At 34.6% G+C, this 16726-nt stretch overlaps 2 protein-coding genes across 2 annotated transcripts; both read left to right on the plus strand.

Annotated features, from left to right (window-relative positions):
- The first annotated feature begins 10629 nt into the window (after nucleotides 1-10629).
- Nucleotides 10630-11301, plus strand: LOC113351250. The gene has a single exon (XM_026595268.1). The coding sequence runs from the start codon at nucleotides 10630-10632 to the stop codon at nucleotides 11299-11301; it is 672 nt and encodes a 223-aa protein (XP_026451053.1).
- Nucleotides 11302-12135: 834 nt separating this feature from the next.
- On the plus strand, nucleotides 12136-16682 carry LOC113353433. The gene is made up of 11 exons (XM_026597035.1): nucleotides 12136-12356; nucleotides 13455-13507; nucleotides 13639-13740; nucleotides 13840-14125; nucleotides 14657-14721; nucleotides 14843-14950; nucleotides 15042-15332; nucleotides 15427-15675; nucleotides 15754-15927; nucleotides 16014-16102; nucleotides 16345-16682. The coding sequence occupies exons 2-11, from the start codon at nucleotides 13478-13480 to the stop codon at nucleotides 16502-16504; spliced, it is 1554 nt and encodes a 517-aa protein (XP_026452820.1). The 5' UTR covers nucleotides 12136-12356; nucleotides 13455-13477; the 3' UTR covers nucleotides 16505-16682.
- Nucleotides 16683-16726: the final 44 nt, after the last annotated feature.

The following is a 16726-nucleotide window of genomic DNA, read 5'->3' on the forward strand; positions in this document are numbered from 1 at the left end:
AATTCCTTATACTTCCGATCAAGATAGTAGTATCGTCTTCTCTTATAAAGAAGCTAGGACGTCTGTTTTTAAAGGAGTTTTCCTTCGCAGTACTAAAAACTATCTGCGGAAAATTCTCTTTATAAGTTGGACAACAGGAAATCATAAACCCAATTTATTTTGGCTTCTCTTGAAGTTCTTTGATAAACTTATAAAAACAGTGTCTTGGGTTTCTCTCGTTTCTGAAGCTTGTAAGAGTTGTTGGAAAGAAACCCTTTCCTGGTGTCATGGCATTCAAGACTAGTCCACACCGTGTCTTGATCACCATACGTCCATTCTCAAGAGAGTTATTTGTTGAGTCTCTACTCCAAATGTCTTGTTTTGGTTATCCAAACAAGTCTCTCTTGCATACGTGTGGTTCACACTACTTGAACTTGGTTCCCCTACATTTCTAAATCCTATTCCAAAACGCACCCGAACCAGCTCAAGTCCACCGCTCGACACACTAAAAGAGGAAAACCAACTTCGTTCTCCTCCCCTCTTCTTCTTCAACAGTTTGAGAACGAAAATAAAGAAACCCAAAACGTCCGTGAACTATTGACTCCCTTAGCCTCAATTCTCAACACTTTTGAGTGTTCTTGGATTCATTGTCTTCACTTCAAAAAATTATTCTACGGATTTGCATTCGTTGCTCATTTCTTTACTGAACAGATGTTTCTCCATTAACATCAGTTCGTGAATAAGAAAGGAAAAACCAACAGTCCACAAACCAAGTAAGTTTCTCAACACTTCTTTGAGAGTTCTTTGTCAAATATGTCACATAAGAGAACTAGTCATGCTGGGTGTTCAAGTGGTCAAGCAGGGGATAATTCCTTTTTCGATCCCAGTATCTGTGCTAGATTTGTTAACCCTGCTGCTCGTGCACTCTATTTGAAGTATAAGAATAAACAACCAATTTTTGAAAGATATTATAATGAGTCATAAATTGAGGTACAAGGTTTATCTGATTTTTTCAAAAAACACTCTTGGGGTATTATTCACAAGCCATTATGAACTGTCCGTATTGAGATGACTACACAATTGGAGTATGCTGAAGCAGAAAATCCAAATCTAATTGAGAAGTTTTTATGAAATTGCTAGAGATTATTATGGGAGGAGAGATTGATCTCCAGTGACTCTGTTACTTGCTTTATCTGTTAAACTTCTTATGTTGATCTACTTTTAAAAACGGTTGCTTTAATGGTTGCAATAACTTTTATGTTTAGCCTTGAATGATTTTTATCTTTCAATTAAATTGCTACATGTGTTAGATCCATAAGAAGTACAGATATACGTGGTCAAAAGTTAAATCTTTCATATGTCGATATGCAAGTATTGATAAAAGATTGAATGAACTTTTGACAAACAAAAGATAAGCTTATTATGTCATTATGCAAATATTGATGGAAGATAGGATGAACTTTTGTTTACAAAAATTAAGTATATTATATGTCATTGTGCAAATGGTGATGAGAAATAGAATGAATCTTTGTTTATTCCGCAGTATTGGTCTTCCCTGATCCATATTTTTATGTATATACTTTGCGGCTCTGTAAGTTCTCTTATGTGAGCAATTCCAATTGAATTAATCATGGGTTCTCTTGTGGTTAATTTAATTGAGTTTTTGGATACAAATTCATGTTTCATGTGATTTGTTAATGTCCAAAGAAATCCTTCTTTTCTTGTGAAAGTAAGGTCACCTTTGTTGTTGCTTCGGGAATGACATTTTATGAGGGAGAGTTCTTAATTGAACTTGTGCTTAATTGCCAAATCTTTGTGGAGAGTGCGGCTGTGGAATATTATAGGGGTTATCTTGTATCTTTATAAAATCCTAGATGAATGCATTTAGCTTCGGCTATATGATTGCATCTAAACAAGTTGATATGTACTTTCTTTTGGTCATGAAGTGTCTCTATGGAATTTTCATTAGGATCCCACTAGTTTTCATACCTTTGCCAATTTTATTGACAAAAAGGGGGGGAATTCATGTGTAGTTCACACTACAAATACATATGGTTTTCGGATCAATATGTAAGGGGGAGTGATTTTCATGTGAGATGAAGTATTGACTAAGGGGGGTGATACATATCACCATAGTATTGTTGTCGAAGTTGTGATACAATTGAACTTTGATGCTATGTAATAATACTATGACACTGTATAACAATGATTGAGATCTTTTGTTTTCTCATTATTATGGCTACGGATCTTCAACAACGATGATGCTGCATTGAATGTCTTTGGATCATTGGAGTACTTGGAAGTGACGAAGATTTCGAGTAATGTTGAAGAACCAAGGAGATCACGCATGTGGAAGAGAAGATGTAAATTTTATTTATTTTGTATTCCATATATATATTGATAGTTCTGTCATTAAAATTGACAAAGGGGGATATTGTTAGCGAACTGCTCGGTCGAACTCGCAAGCGTTGCTATCTCAAGCTTGTTTGTCAAGTTTAGTTGCCAAAACTATAAGTCTTGATTTCTAGTCTACTAATAGCTAAGACTCGGACTAGGATAGAAAGTGTAGTTGAGCTCTAGATTCCACAACTTTCATCATGCAAAGACGAATAAATACTCAAGGAACTGGTGGAACTTCATCGATAAAAAGGCATGTGGAGACTTGAACTTATCTATCACTCAAAAGTCTACTCTATCTCCTTTCTTGAGACAAAAGTCATATTGCTATATAGATTATGATTATACACATGTACTATTTCGAGCCGAGTTTCTCTCGCTTATCTATTTCTCGAAATATGTGTTGGTAAGCTTTCGCTTTGGCCAAGTTCATCTTTACTAGTGACGAAAATCATAATGTTTGTTTCAATTACTTGAAAATCGCTTTGACAAAAAATAATTTGTGAACAACAACTATATAACGTCCTCTAAGAATGTTTCAATGATTGAAATGCGAGTTTAGAATATATAACCATGGTTGGATATAAACATTGTGTAATAACTCATACTTGTGTATGTCCAAAATCCTTGAACCAAAGTACGCGTACTTTGCTGCTCAGGATAACCGGAACTGAAGTCCGCGTACCTGTACGCGTAATATCGGAAGTTCACATCCCGTGAATTTATGCTAGAGGTTGTGAACTGAAAACAAGCTCAGTACGGGTACTTAAGTATGCGTACCGGTTGCGTACTTAAGTGGGTTATTTTCTAAAAACAGTTTAATTCGTGAACTAAAACATTTATAAATTAAGGAATGCAATCTTTGCAAACCGTGGCTATAATTTTCATGAATCGATTCGAATGAATCAAAACAGTTTTTGTTTCAATTGTGTCTTGTATACTTTTATGATATCTAAGCAATTTAAAAACTCTCTAACTAGTTCATTTGATTCATTTGAACTAGTTGTGGTAAAGAAGAATAAGGTTGATATGAAAGTTCTCATATGGCTAACCATTGGTTAACTATTGTTGAACCAACGACTTGCACACGTTTAGGTACGATTACTCAAACCTGAATGAAGTTACATTTCATGTGTGTATAAGAAGATAAGTTCGATCTAACGGTTGAAAGATATTAACTTGAATCTAATCAGGTTTTCATCTGACAGTGAATATTGAATGCTTTGTTACCAAGGTAACTAAGATTGCAAACCCTGATTTGAAGACTATATAAAGGAGAACTCTAGCAACTAGGAAACCTAATACCCACACCTCATGTGTGATATTAGTTGTATAACCTAGAGTCGATTCTTCTTTGACCTTAAGTTTTTACCGAGACCTTGTAGGTTAACGACTTGAAGAATTCATTGGGATTGTGAAGCCAGACCCAACTATCTTATTTGTAGTTGCGTGATCTGATCTTGTTGTTTCTATCGTATTTGAGTATAGTCGTAAGATTGGATTGAGATTAATTTCTCCGATAGGCAAGATAGAAAAGTAGTCACAAACATCTTCGTCCCATCGTTTGTGATTCCACAATATCTTGTTTCGCTAGTCTATTAAGATTATTGTGAGGTGATTGATATTTCTAGGCTGTTCTTCGGGAATATAAGTCTGGTATATCAATTGGTTCATGTTAACCTTGATTTATCAAAAGACGGAACAAAACTCGTAGGCATTTCTGTGGGAGACAAATTTATCTAATCCTGTAGACTTTTCAGTGTGATACATATTTGTTTATTAAAGTTTTCGACTTTGGGTCGTAGCAACTCTTAGTTGTGGGTGAGATAAGTAAGGAGCGCAACTGTACCTTGGATCAGTGTGAGATTCATTGGGGTTCAACTACAATCCAGACCGAAGTTAGTTTGTAGTAGGATAGTGTTTGTAGCAGCTTAATACAGTGTGTGTTCAATCTGGACTAGGTCCCGGGGTTTTTCTGCATTTGCGGTTTCCTGGTTAACAAAACTTCTGGTGTCTGTGTTATATCTTTTCCGCATTATATTTTGTTATATAATTGAAATCTCACAGGTTGTGCGTTGAATCGATCAATTGGAAAATTCAACCTTTGGTTTTTGATTGAAATTGATTGATCCTTGAACATTGGTCTTTGGTACCGTTCAAGTGATTTCTCTTGTATTCAATCACAGATTTCTATTTGTTTGAGTAAGGATTGAATCGAGAAATTGAGATATAACTCTTTGGTATAATTTTTATTAAGCTTGAGTATGACTTTCTAGTTGATTCTCTTAAAAGTAAATTGGAGTTAGTCCATACAGATTTCTAAGCGAAATATTGGGTGTGGTTGTTAGACCCTTGCTTTTTCAATTAATGTTGATAATTATGATTAGATTTAATGATAATGATTAATTAGTAATGTTAATGATTGATTAATATTAAATTATTAGTGAAATATTAAGTCTACATTGAATCTCTAAAAAATGGATTAGAAAGCCAATTACAATAAGTTGGTGGGTAGCCTGGCAACAAGCTGGGCACCAACTATAATAAATTATTAGTGGTACATCAATAAAGAATTCATAGTTATGGGAAAGAATAGAGATTTTTGAGAGGAGGAAGAAGTGAAAAGAAAACTTGGACTTTGAGATTTTAGCGATTAGAGTGATTCAAATCAGATTCACAAGTATACTTGTAGATGATGTTTAATCTCCATTTTTTAGGTTGAATTCTTAAAAAGATTGAAGCTGTACAAACTTTTTCAGATGTTCAATGCTGGGTTCGGCTATAGAATTACTAGCGAATCTTGTTGGGAAGAAGCGTTAGGCTTATTTGAACTGCAATTATTGTTGGCCGAAGTTGTACTTCGTAGTTTGGTTTTTTATAAGTTGTGACTTACATAGTCATGTTCGACTTACTATGATACACCCGAATCTGGTAGTGTAAAACAGACAAGTTAAAGGTCCGGCTATACCACTGCATGCAATTCCAATATGAGTCGAACAATACCAGCTAAATGTTCGGCTTGCAGTTTAGATATCGTATCAGCCGAACCTTTCCTTGGGGGAACATTTTTATAGGTTCGTCTAGTAATCTAACTTTTTGAACTATCCAAACATAAATTTTATCCAAAATAAACAAGGTTTGGCTGAAAATAATACATCAGATAATTAGCCGAACCTAAAGGTCTTCTTCATTATAAACTGGGTCGAATGAAACGTGATATTTCAATATCAACCAAACTATCATTCTGAAACATAAAAAATGAAGAACTGGGTTCTAACACGCGGATATGGAGCTCTTGTGCAATGCTTCAAGCGACTCATTTTATACTTGTGGTTTTAATCAATGATTATGAATCAATAATTAGTCACCGGGGAAAAATAAAATCAAAATAGTTTGGCAATGATTATATTAGGTTAGCAATTTTAGATTTTGATTGGTTCAGGTTTATGTTTAGATTTAGGTGAAGGGTATTTAAGTAATTTAAAATAATGAAGGGTAACTTAGTAGTCAACTTATTGCAAGGACACCCCTTATAAACCCACACTTGTTAGAGCATTGCTTGGTCGAACTCACAAGTGTTAATATCTCAAGCTTGTCGTCAAATTTAGTTTTCAAAAAATATATCTTGATTTATAGTATACATTTAGTCAAGTTTCGGATTAGGATAGAAGTTTTTAGTTTAGAATCGGATATCAATGTGTTATACCGTTTGAAGGCGAATATCAACGGGAGCATTGGAGAACTTCAACATCAAAAGATACGTGAAGACTGAACCACGTATTTCTCAAGTTTTCACCTTCCTATATTTGAGGTATTGCCGCATGACTAAATTAGACCGTACATGCATAATAGAAATTCTGAGTCCAGTTTATCTTGAATATTATTCTCGAAATATGACTAAGCTTAAGAACATTTGTTCATACATGATGAATTTGGTTTAGAACTATTTATTGTTTGTAACCTAATTATGGTTCAAGATTTAATCATTTGAAAATAGTCCGGAAAAGTGATATGTGTCATTGATCTTATTCGAGAATATTTTGAATTGATTATTAGAGAGATATAAAACTACCGTTAATTTGGATACATGACAGTATACATACCAGTTCACATACTGGGAGAAGTGTTATAAGTCCAGAGCCTCAATACATGTACCCGGTATCCATACCATATAAAGTCTATTGATCGTGAACTAGGAAAAGTACGCATACCAAATATGCAAACCAGAAAAGATTTGTTGGTTTCAAAACCGAAAAACGATATGCATACCTAGTATGCAAACCATAAACGATCCGTGAGTTCGTGAACTTGTTTTTGTCTTAAGGTTATCCATATATACCTGGTATACGTACCATGATAAACATATTCATGAACAAGTATAACACACATACCAGGTACACGTACTTACCTTGTCAACTATTTTCATATGCATCCGAATTATTTCCATGAGATAATGACATTTGAACAACTCTCTAAAAACACTATCTAGACATTTTGATCATATATGTGATTTGAGAAAAGTCTTAAAGTGTTATATGAAAATGGTTAAGCTTATCATTCAATTTGCTAGTTTCGGCTAGCCTACATGAATAGGTCATTGTGCACGGTTCAGTTACGGTCCATCCTAACCAGAGTGTATATTTCTACTATATAAATTTAAGTCAAGTTTTTCATATAACAGTGATTTGCTTGGTTTCAAGCTATCTTAGCTCAAATCTAAAACAACATTGACCTTGAAAGTCTCTAAAATGGGAACCTCTAACAATAGGGATCATTGAATCCCTAACATTATTCTTGTGTGCCCTAGTTTTAAACTAGAGTCTTTCTCTCCTTAAAACCCTTCTAGGGTTTAGCGACTAAAAAGGCTTCACCTAGGGACTCGTGAATCCAGGTCCAACTATCTTTATCTTGATAGTTCGAGTATCCTGATCTTGTTTTGATTGTTGAGCTACTCACTCAAACAAGATAGATTGAAATCACAAAATATCTTCATCTCAAAGTTTGTGATTCCACAAGTTTCGACTGGTGAGGTTAGAGCTGGAAAACTAGCCAAAAACCCGCGGGTTGACCCGCCCGACCCGTGAAAAACCCGCGCCCGTCCCGGCTGGGTCCTAAACAAGCCGGGCACGGGTTGGACGAATAACGACTTGTGAGAAAACGGGTTAACCCATCCCGTCCCATAAACCCGCAGGTTAAACCTGTTAACCCGTCCACTCTTAATAATTTCAACCGTATGATTAATACATCTAATCCCGTCCGTCCGTTTGGGATATAAAACTCAAAAAAAAAAACCTAAAGGATCATTTTCATTCTTTCCTATTTTCTTTCTCCACTCTGATCTCTGCCTCTGCGCCTCCTAGGACCACCTACGTCTTCTTTTTTTTTTCTTCTCTGCGTATGTTCTTCTTTGCATGCGTAAATATAAGCTTAACAATAATGGATCTAAGCTCAAATAATTGATGTGGGGATTTGCTTCTTCACTTTTCTTTTTCTTTCTGTTTTTGGGTTGACTTTTGATGTGGGTTGGAAGTGAAAGTGAGTTATTAAGGGTGCGTTTTAAAAGTAGAATACGAGATTATACGAAGAAGAAGATTACCATACTAATAGTTAGGGTTAATTTCAACGAAGAACTGGAATTGAGAAATCCAGAAGAAATTAGGGCTTCAATTGAATTTGGGGTTTGATGAAATTGAGAAGAGAATTGAGTTATTAATAGAAGAAGAAGACTAGGGTTGTGGTTCAATTTGTATGTACTAGTTTGATTTTGTACAATTTGTATGCGGTGGTGGTCAGTACTATGAAAATTGTCTGCTGTTAAGAACAAGAAGTTATTGTTCTCTGTTGAAGATGGAGATTGAAGAGACTGATGAAGGTTAGAGCAAGAATATGCAGTCTGTTTTTAGTGTGAATTGGAGCTATATTTTTTGCATTTTCTCATCGGGAGTCATAAGACCGGATTTTGAGGTTTGCTAGACTTTGTCTATTGCAATCGATTTCCTACCTCACCTGGAACGTTGATCCGAACGGAAAGTCTTCAATTGAAGTTTTCAATTGAGTTGAAACAACTCTTAGGATGTAAAGGATGTCAACTAAGGGAATCAATTGTGTGGAGTCCTGCTGGGATTCAAGAGGCGTAAGGAAAGCGACTGTAACTGAATTGTTGTGGCGGTTTAATTTGGTCTCAACTACATTTCAGTCTGAAATTATGATAGTAGGCTAGTGTCTGTAATTTAATACAGTTTGGTGTTCAAGTCTGGACAAGGTCCCGGGGTTTTTATGCATTTGCGGTTTCCTCGTTAACGAAATTTTTGGTGTCTGTGTTTTTTCTTTATCCGCATTATATTGTTTATCTTTATAATTAAAATATCAAAGGTTTTACGTAAATCAATTAAATTAGATATATCCATCCTTGTTTGTTAGATACGACTTGATTGATTCTTGGATATTGATCTTTAAAATCGTCAAAATACTCTCACATACAATTAGGTTCACGGACTTGCTTCTGTAAACATTTGAATTGTGAGAGAAAGAGATATAAGCTCTTCATATAATTCCTTGATTGAGATTCATTAAGTTGAACTCTCAGAATTGTATTCGATTTTAGTCCATACAGGTTGCCTAAGAAAATTTTGTGGTGTATTTTGGTACCCCACGTTTCAGGCACTAGATAGGAAAATGATTTTGTATGCCTCAAAAAAATTGTATATACCTCAAAACAAGATTCATTTAGTAAGTACGAAACACAAACTCCCGATAGAATACTTTTTATATTACAATATAAAAAACCCAACAAAACTCTAGCCTAACAATATAAGGCCTAAGAAATGCTAACTCAATCAAAAACTAACATGATGTGCATCCAAAGTAACTCATGCTATAACAAAAATATACGACCACGAGTGTCTATTTATGATTCACTTGGTAAATAGATGCTAACTATCATTCTAAGTTGTATGTAGGTAAATGAAATGGCCAACTGTTCTTAAAATTTAAAGACCTAATTAAGGTGTACATCATGTAGTCCATGTCCCGAAGGACAATAATCTCCCTAATTCAGACAATAATCTCCCTAATGAGTTTCAAATGAATATTTCTCATCTGCATGACAAGTATCTAGGTGTTATTTTAAAACCAGGGAGTGTGAAATTGAGCACAGTTTAGGGAGTGGTTGAAATGTTACAAAACAGACTGACAAGTTGGATTGGTAAAATGCTATCTTTTAAGGACAAAATAACTCTTGTGAAATCTAGATTAAGCAACATTCCAATTTATAATATGTCAGTTTATAAATGGCCTTCAAGTGTGGTGAAGATATGTGAGAAATTGATAAGGAATTTTCTATTGACATGTTATCCATATGAGAGAAAATGTATAACTCTGAAATGGGAAAAAACATGCTCTCCAATGGAGGAAGGAGGACTTGGAATAAGAAGACTTGAAGTGGTTAACAAGTCATTGTTAATGAAATTTGTGTGGAAAATTCAAAATTCTGATGCAGAATGGGAAAGGTTTATGAGAGCAAAGTTCACTAATTTGAAGGGAGAATGGATAACTGGTTACAAAAAATATTCAGTATGGCCTGGTTTGAAATGAGTTATTGAATATGTAAAACAACATACAAGATGGATCACAGGCAATGGGACATAGATCTCTGTATGGAATGATACTTGGATCAAAGAAAAGCCTCTAAAAGAGTTATATGCTGAAGATGATTATATGCAGCATAATGAAAATATGAAGGTAGATGACTTGATTGTGAATGGTGAATGGCTGATTCCTCAGAGATTGTTAAATTATATACAAGTGGAATAATTGCCAGTTATATCAGGACAGGAGGATAGAAGAGTTTGGGATGATACAATGTCAGGTCATTTCACTGTATCTTCAGCTGCTGAACTGATTAGAAAAAAATTCAATAAGGTGGATTGGACTAAATATGTATGTAATCCAGTGTTACATCCTACTACTGCCAGTAACATATGGAAAATAGTTCAAGGAATATGTGCAACTGATGAGAAATTGTAAGGAAAAAGTTATAACTTAGCTTCAAAATGCTACATCTGTGGAGAAGATACTGACAGTATTGAGCATATTTTATGGAAATGTAACTTTAGTCAGTTAATCTGGGAATGGTTGGGTGGAATCTTTTTATTTTGTAATCCTAAATATTATGAAGATGTGATGAGCTTTGCAAAGTAAATATGGCTTCTAGTGGCTTCCATAACAATGATGGAAATTTGGTTTTTAAGAAACATGATTTGTTTTGAAGATGAAAAAGTAAACTTGGGAAGATTCAAGATGAGAATAAAACAGTACACTAAAGACTGTGCTTTGAGAATAAAGAACTTCATGTGGGATTGTAGTTATGACCACATGATTTTCAAAAACTTTGAGCTTAAAAATCAGCCAATAAAACTTCAGAAGATTATTGAAGTGAGATTCTATCTCCCTGAAGTAAATCAGACACTCATCTGTTGTGATGGTGCTTCTAGAGGTAATTCTAGGGCAGCATGTTTTGGTTTTGTGTGCAGAGGAGAGAAAGGAGAGTTTATACATGCAGAATCAAGAGGTTTGGGCATTCCAACAAACTTCATAGCAGAAATAATGGCTATTATAGGAGCAGTTGAATGGGCATTGGAGAATAACAGGTTTGATCTTTTTATTCAATCTGATTCTAATGCAGCAATAACAGCTTATACATCTGGAAAGCTACCTTGGATAATTCAAGCAAGATGGTATAGAATAAAAGAAATATTCTGGAGGACTCAATTTGTGCATGTTATGAGAGAAACAAATTTAATAGCAGATGCTCTGTCAAAAAAAGGTACAGGACTGAGCAGGGGAGTTTGTCAGAAGTACACAACAAGACCTGGTTTTATCTATTCAATGGAGATGCCTGACAAAATATATTACAGGCTCCGTTAAACTCAGGAGTTAATGGGCTAGTTGTTCAGTTCTGGTTAATGGGACTGTTTTTTATTTTTGTTTAATTTTTGGTCTTTATTTTGGTTGTGTAAATAACTTTCGGTTTTGACTTTGAGTTTGTAATTTTCCTTAATGAGTAATAAAATGGAATGATTAAGCAAAAAAAAAAGGTTTTTTTATTTTGAGTTTCTGTAGTATTGGATGTAGCAGGGGATTATTATAAACCAAATATATTCACTAAGATGCTCTTTGTGTTTAGTATTAGGGTTCTCGTATTTGGGAACCAAATCTGCTTAAATCTATGTATACACACATATTAATTGTGCGATTCTCCTTTGAACAGTGCTATCCCGTACGACTTTGCAGCATGGCTTTCCGTTCAAATGACATTTAAGACGTTAGAACAGGAACATCCCACATTTAAAACCTAGATCCGGAAAACCTTGAACCATCTGAGGACTTGGTAGATCCTATACTGAATAAGAATAACCAATGGAAAAAGATATAAAAATTCTAATCCAACCATTTATTTGATGATGATCCAGCGTTTTAGAAGCCATTTGAGCAGGAAGACATCCCGCAGAATCGTGCACGAAACCATTTATTTGTCGTCTCCTTTTAGTCGTACTTTATTCGCGGAAGGCGATAAACTTTTGGGGTGGAAATATCCGTTCTGACGATAACAACACCGATAGTTTTACTCGGAGAGAAGATAACTTTTGGGGTGGAAATATCGGATTCGGTGATAACAAAGAAGAGCGGGAAAAGAAACCCAACTTCACTCTAATCTCTACTCTTCTTCTCTTATTCTTCTTCCTCTCCGCCACCGCCGATTCTCATTCCCTCTTCAGCAACAACTATGAATACCTTAAATCGGTTCAGCAACTTCACTTCTACCATCTATAAAACCGATTCCAAATTCCCAGAGCGGCGGAATTCTCTCAAGATCCTAATTTCTTATTTTTTGGGTATAAAGAAAACTAGGGTTTGGAGAAATTTATACGTTTACTTTTGGTTAATGCAACAAAAATCAATCAGAGATCAAATAAAAAAATGTGAGTATTTGATTCTTCTTTTTTCTTATAGAATTTTTAACCAGAAATGTTGTAGAATGTCAAATTGTTGTATAATAATGATAATTGTGGTTCTTTGTTAGATTTTCTTGATCTTTAACGAATTGGTGGAGTTTCTTTTTAATAAGAGTCTTTTGATAATTGTTCTTGATAATTGTCTTTTAATGAGTCTTGATAATTTCTTCTTAATGCCTTCTTTGAATATCTTTGTTTGTGATTAAACTTTGAAAGGGTTTGGAGAAGTTTATATGTTTTCTTTTGGTTAATGTAACAGAAATCAGTCAAAGATCAAATAACGAATTGTGAGTATTTGATTCTTATTTTTTGTTGTAGAATTTAATACCAGAAATGTAGTAGAATGTCAAATTGTTGTATAACAATGATAATTGTGGTTCTCTGTTTGATTTTCTTTATTGAGAACATGTTTCTTGATCTTTAACTAAGAGTCTTTCAATCTGAGTCTTGGTAATTGTTTTAATGTCTTTTTTGTATATCTTTGTTTCTTCTTTTTTTTCTTGTAGAATGTCATCATTAGGTAATACAGTTGTGGTTCTTTGTTAGATTTTCTTTAGAATTGATGGAATTTCTTTTTAATAAGAGTCTTGATAATTGTTCTTGATAATTGTATTTTAATGAGTTTTGATAAAGTCTTTTTAATGCGTTCTTTGGATATCGTTGTTTGTGATTAATCTTTGAAAGAGTAATTATTAAACTTCGAAAGGGTTTGGAGAAATTTATATACTTTTAACCAGAAATGTAGTAGAAATTGTGAGTACTTGATTCTTGTGCTTTTGATTGTAGAATTTTTAACCAGAAATGTAGTAGAATATCAGATTGTTGTATAATAATGATAATTGTGGTTCTTTGTTTGATGTTGTTTATTGAGAACATGTTTCTTGATCTTTAACTATTTAGAACTGGTGGAATTTGTTTCAATAAGAGTCTTTTAATCGAGTCTTGATAATTTTTTTGATGTCTTTCTTGTATATCTTTGTTTGTGATTAATCTTTGAAAGGGTTACTCCTTCAATCCAACTTACTGTTTTTATGCTTTTCTTTTGTTTCTTGTTTGCCTGGGTAGAATCGAGTTTGAGAGATACCAGCATGGGTGAACAGAGTGAGATAAAAAAAAGGGTATTCTACTCAATTTCATATTCGTTCTTGCAATATTTCTTATATGATTAAGGATTTATGGAAACCAGAATGAACCAATACATTGTATTTTCTTGTTTTCTGATTTTTGACAATAAAATTATCAATTACAGATTGACTTCCTGATAGAGATGTACATTCCTCGGTTGGACATCATGCTTGCTTGGTTGCGTCCCAGAATTGAGCAGCTACCTTCAGAGAATTTTCCATTTCATGTATGTACCTTTTAGTCTTGTTTGGTTATATTCCTCTTTTCATTTTCTTTTTATCGAGTATCCTTTTTCATTACGTGACAAATTGAATCTATTTTACAGATGCTGCCTGAAGAAATTGAGTTTCTCCGTAAGTTCGTAGTAGGCTTGGAAAAAGAACAATCTTTCTTGCAAAGATCACAAAATTACTGTCAGTACTCTATGGATGCCGTGATTCGTTGGGAGAAACGACTTGTTGGAAATATGAATATGCCGAATCTCATGGCAGCTTTACAATTACCGTTGTTGCAAATTCCTCAACTGAAATCCGGAACACCTTTGCAGTCTACAAATTTACCTTCCTCTACACTTTCTTCTTGTACAACTTTGGCTTCATCTGATACACCAGGTAAACCCGAATATCAGCAGATGTTGTCCTGTCTTCACTACCAAAGGATGGAAAATATTCCCATTTAAATTTCTGTCCCTCTTGATATCTTTCAAACAAATGTTTATACTGCTTAGTTGTAGTGGAATTTCTGACCAGATATGCAGAAAGTCAGGATAATTGTACAATGCTAATTAGGTTTTCTTGGAACCAACCGGTTTGGTTATTTATTAGATTTTCTTATTGTGTACTTGACAATTTGTTTCTCAATCCTTTAATGTGTCTAACTATTTCATCTCTGCTGCACTATCCTTCTGTACTTGGGTTTCAAGAACACTTTTAGAAATTCACAAGTGTTGAACTCCCAAGTTAGAGTTGGCGGATTTTCTTTTAATGATAAACAGTTCAATGCTATAATGTATGATTAACTACTGAAATAAGAATGTATCATTTCCATTTCCATGAAACCACTTAAACTACTCTTTCTATGCTTTTTTGTCATCTGACTTACCGTGTTTATGCTTTTCTTTTGTTTCTTCTTTGCTTGGCTAGCATCAGTAGATACTATAAGTTCTAGTGGTACAAGCGTAGATGAGCTGACTGAGATAACGAATAAGGTATTCCACTATTCCTTGTATGATGAAGGATTTCTCAAAACCAGAATGAATCACTACATTGTTTTTCTTGTTTCAGCAAATTATATTCTGTTTTGTTTGACCATAAAACTCTCAATTGCAGTATAATTTCATGAAAGAAGCGTACATTCCTCTGTTGGACGAAATGCTTAGGCGGTTGGGTTGCAGAATTCAGCAGCTACCTATTTCTTCAGAAAATCTTCCCTCTCATGTACCTTACAATCTTGTTTGTGACTATTCCTTGTTTTTGTTTTCACCGGGTATCCTTTTTCGTTGCATGACGAATTGATTCTATTTTACAGCTGGAGCCTGATGAGATTGTGTATATCAAAAAGTATAAAACAGATTTGGAAAAAGCACGATATATGTTGCAAATATCGCAAGGTCCTCGTGGGTTTATGGAAGATGTAATTATTTGGGAGAAACAATTTGGTAGATATCTGAATTTGCCGAATGTCATGGCAGCTATTCAATTACCTGGTGACCTATTGTCGCAGTTGCAAAACCCTCAACTGAAACAGCATGACAGCAACCAGAACAATCCGGAGAAGTCAGTTTCAACACTAACACCTATAGAACGATTAGTTAGAGCGGTTAGTTGACCTTTCATTTTAATTATGTCTTTCTGAGTGAAATATTTTTACTTTCTTGCGGGCAGTAAATTGTAGTAATGTGTTATTTCTTCAGGTAGATATATCGTCACCTAAAGCATTAAGTGCGGCGATCAATGACATTCGTTCAGTAGTCAGTATGACTGATGTATTTGCTGGAGCAGGAGCACACCCTGGCGAAGGAGGAGCTAGATCTTTTTTTCATGAAAACTTATCGTCTACCACAAGTGGTCATGTCGAACGTAGAAATTTCAAAGTAATAAAGAATGTAGACGAGAAGACACTGAAGCAGTGCTATTCAGTTGAAAGCTCATCCGGATTTGAGGTATGTTACTTGAAAATTGTGTTATCTGCACCATTCATGGCAAAATAGTTACAGTGGTCGGTGGGTACTCGATTGCAGGTGAATCATGTCCTTGTGGAAGAAGTCGGAGAGATGAACTATGTGCTGATCAATACAAAACTGAGTATTAGTGACAAGAGTATCACTCTGGCGTCAGGTGCAGGTGAAGATGTTGAAGGAATGATTATCAACTGTACATTCAGCCCAATATCTCGCAGTTCAAGTACTGAAAAGGTGAACAATGCCACCTTTCTCACTTCACTTTAGTTAATTGTGATAAACTTGATATGCTTAGATGTTGTATGATGTTCCTGTACCAGTTTCCTGCTCTACCGATGTGGTTTTTAATCCCTGCAAATGATCCCTTGTGTACCCCTGTACCATTAGATTGTGTACACGACAGTCAGAGGTAAGAGAATCAACTCACCAACTGTTGTTCTTTAATATTTTTAGCATCACGAATATTTGTGTCCTTTTCAAAAATGAATATATCACTATCTCAAATTCAACAAAGAACATATCATTGATATCAACGACTGTCATCATTTTTTCATATAAGACCACATATAATACTACATTTTTCCTCTGACAATGTATGAAATCAATCAAGAGAATTCCTCTGACAATGTTTCCTACATTTTGTTTTGACAGTCACGATTACGCATACGAATATCTGTTAGCAGATGCAAAGAATAAGTTCTATCAATCCCTCCGCTGGATCCCTGAACTAACTCTTATGGAGATGGCCGAGAGTTGGGATCGTTGTGCTGATGCAGCATATTCTGATCATGCCAGAAGAATGGAGAAGTAAAGCTTTAGTTCCTGATTCGGTACTTTGGGAGAATGAATTAGAACTTACACTGTATTCTTTTTTGCAATTTCAGTTTCTGTATATGCTGCTACGGTTCCTTGTAAATAACTGCAAAAAGTTGTTTTGAAACAGTCAAGTAGTTAAGAGTGTACACAGTTGGTGGGTGTTGGAAAACATAAATGGGTTGTAATCATCCCTTTTTTCTTGGTTAATAAAAAATTT

This window comes from Papaver somniferum, chromosome 2, assembly GCF_003573695.1.
Source record: "Papaver somniferum cultivar HN1 chromosome 2, ASM357369v1, whole genome shotgun sequence".
In the NCBI taxonomy this organism is placed as follows: Eukaryota; Viridiplantae; Streptophyta; class Magnoliopsida; order Ranunculales; family Papaveraceae; genus Papaver; species Papaver somniferum.

Coding starts and splice junctions, on each gene's coding strand:
- LOC113353433 (XM_026597035.1), top strand. CDS start 13,478: ATGGGTGAACAGAGTGAGATAAAAAAAAGG. Junction 14,126..14,656: donor GGCTTCATCTGATACACCAG/GTAAACCCGAAT, acceptor TTGCTTGGCTAG/CATCAGTAGATACTATAAGT. Junction 14,951..15,041: donor CAGAAAATCTTCCCTCTCAT/GTACCTTACAAT, acceptor TCTATTTTACAG/CTGGAGCCTGATGAGATTGT.
- LOC113351250 (XM_026595268.1), top strand. CDS start 10,630: ATGATTTGTTTTGAAGATGAAAAAGTAAACTTGGGAAGATTCAAGATG.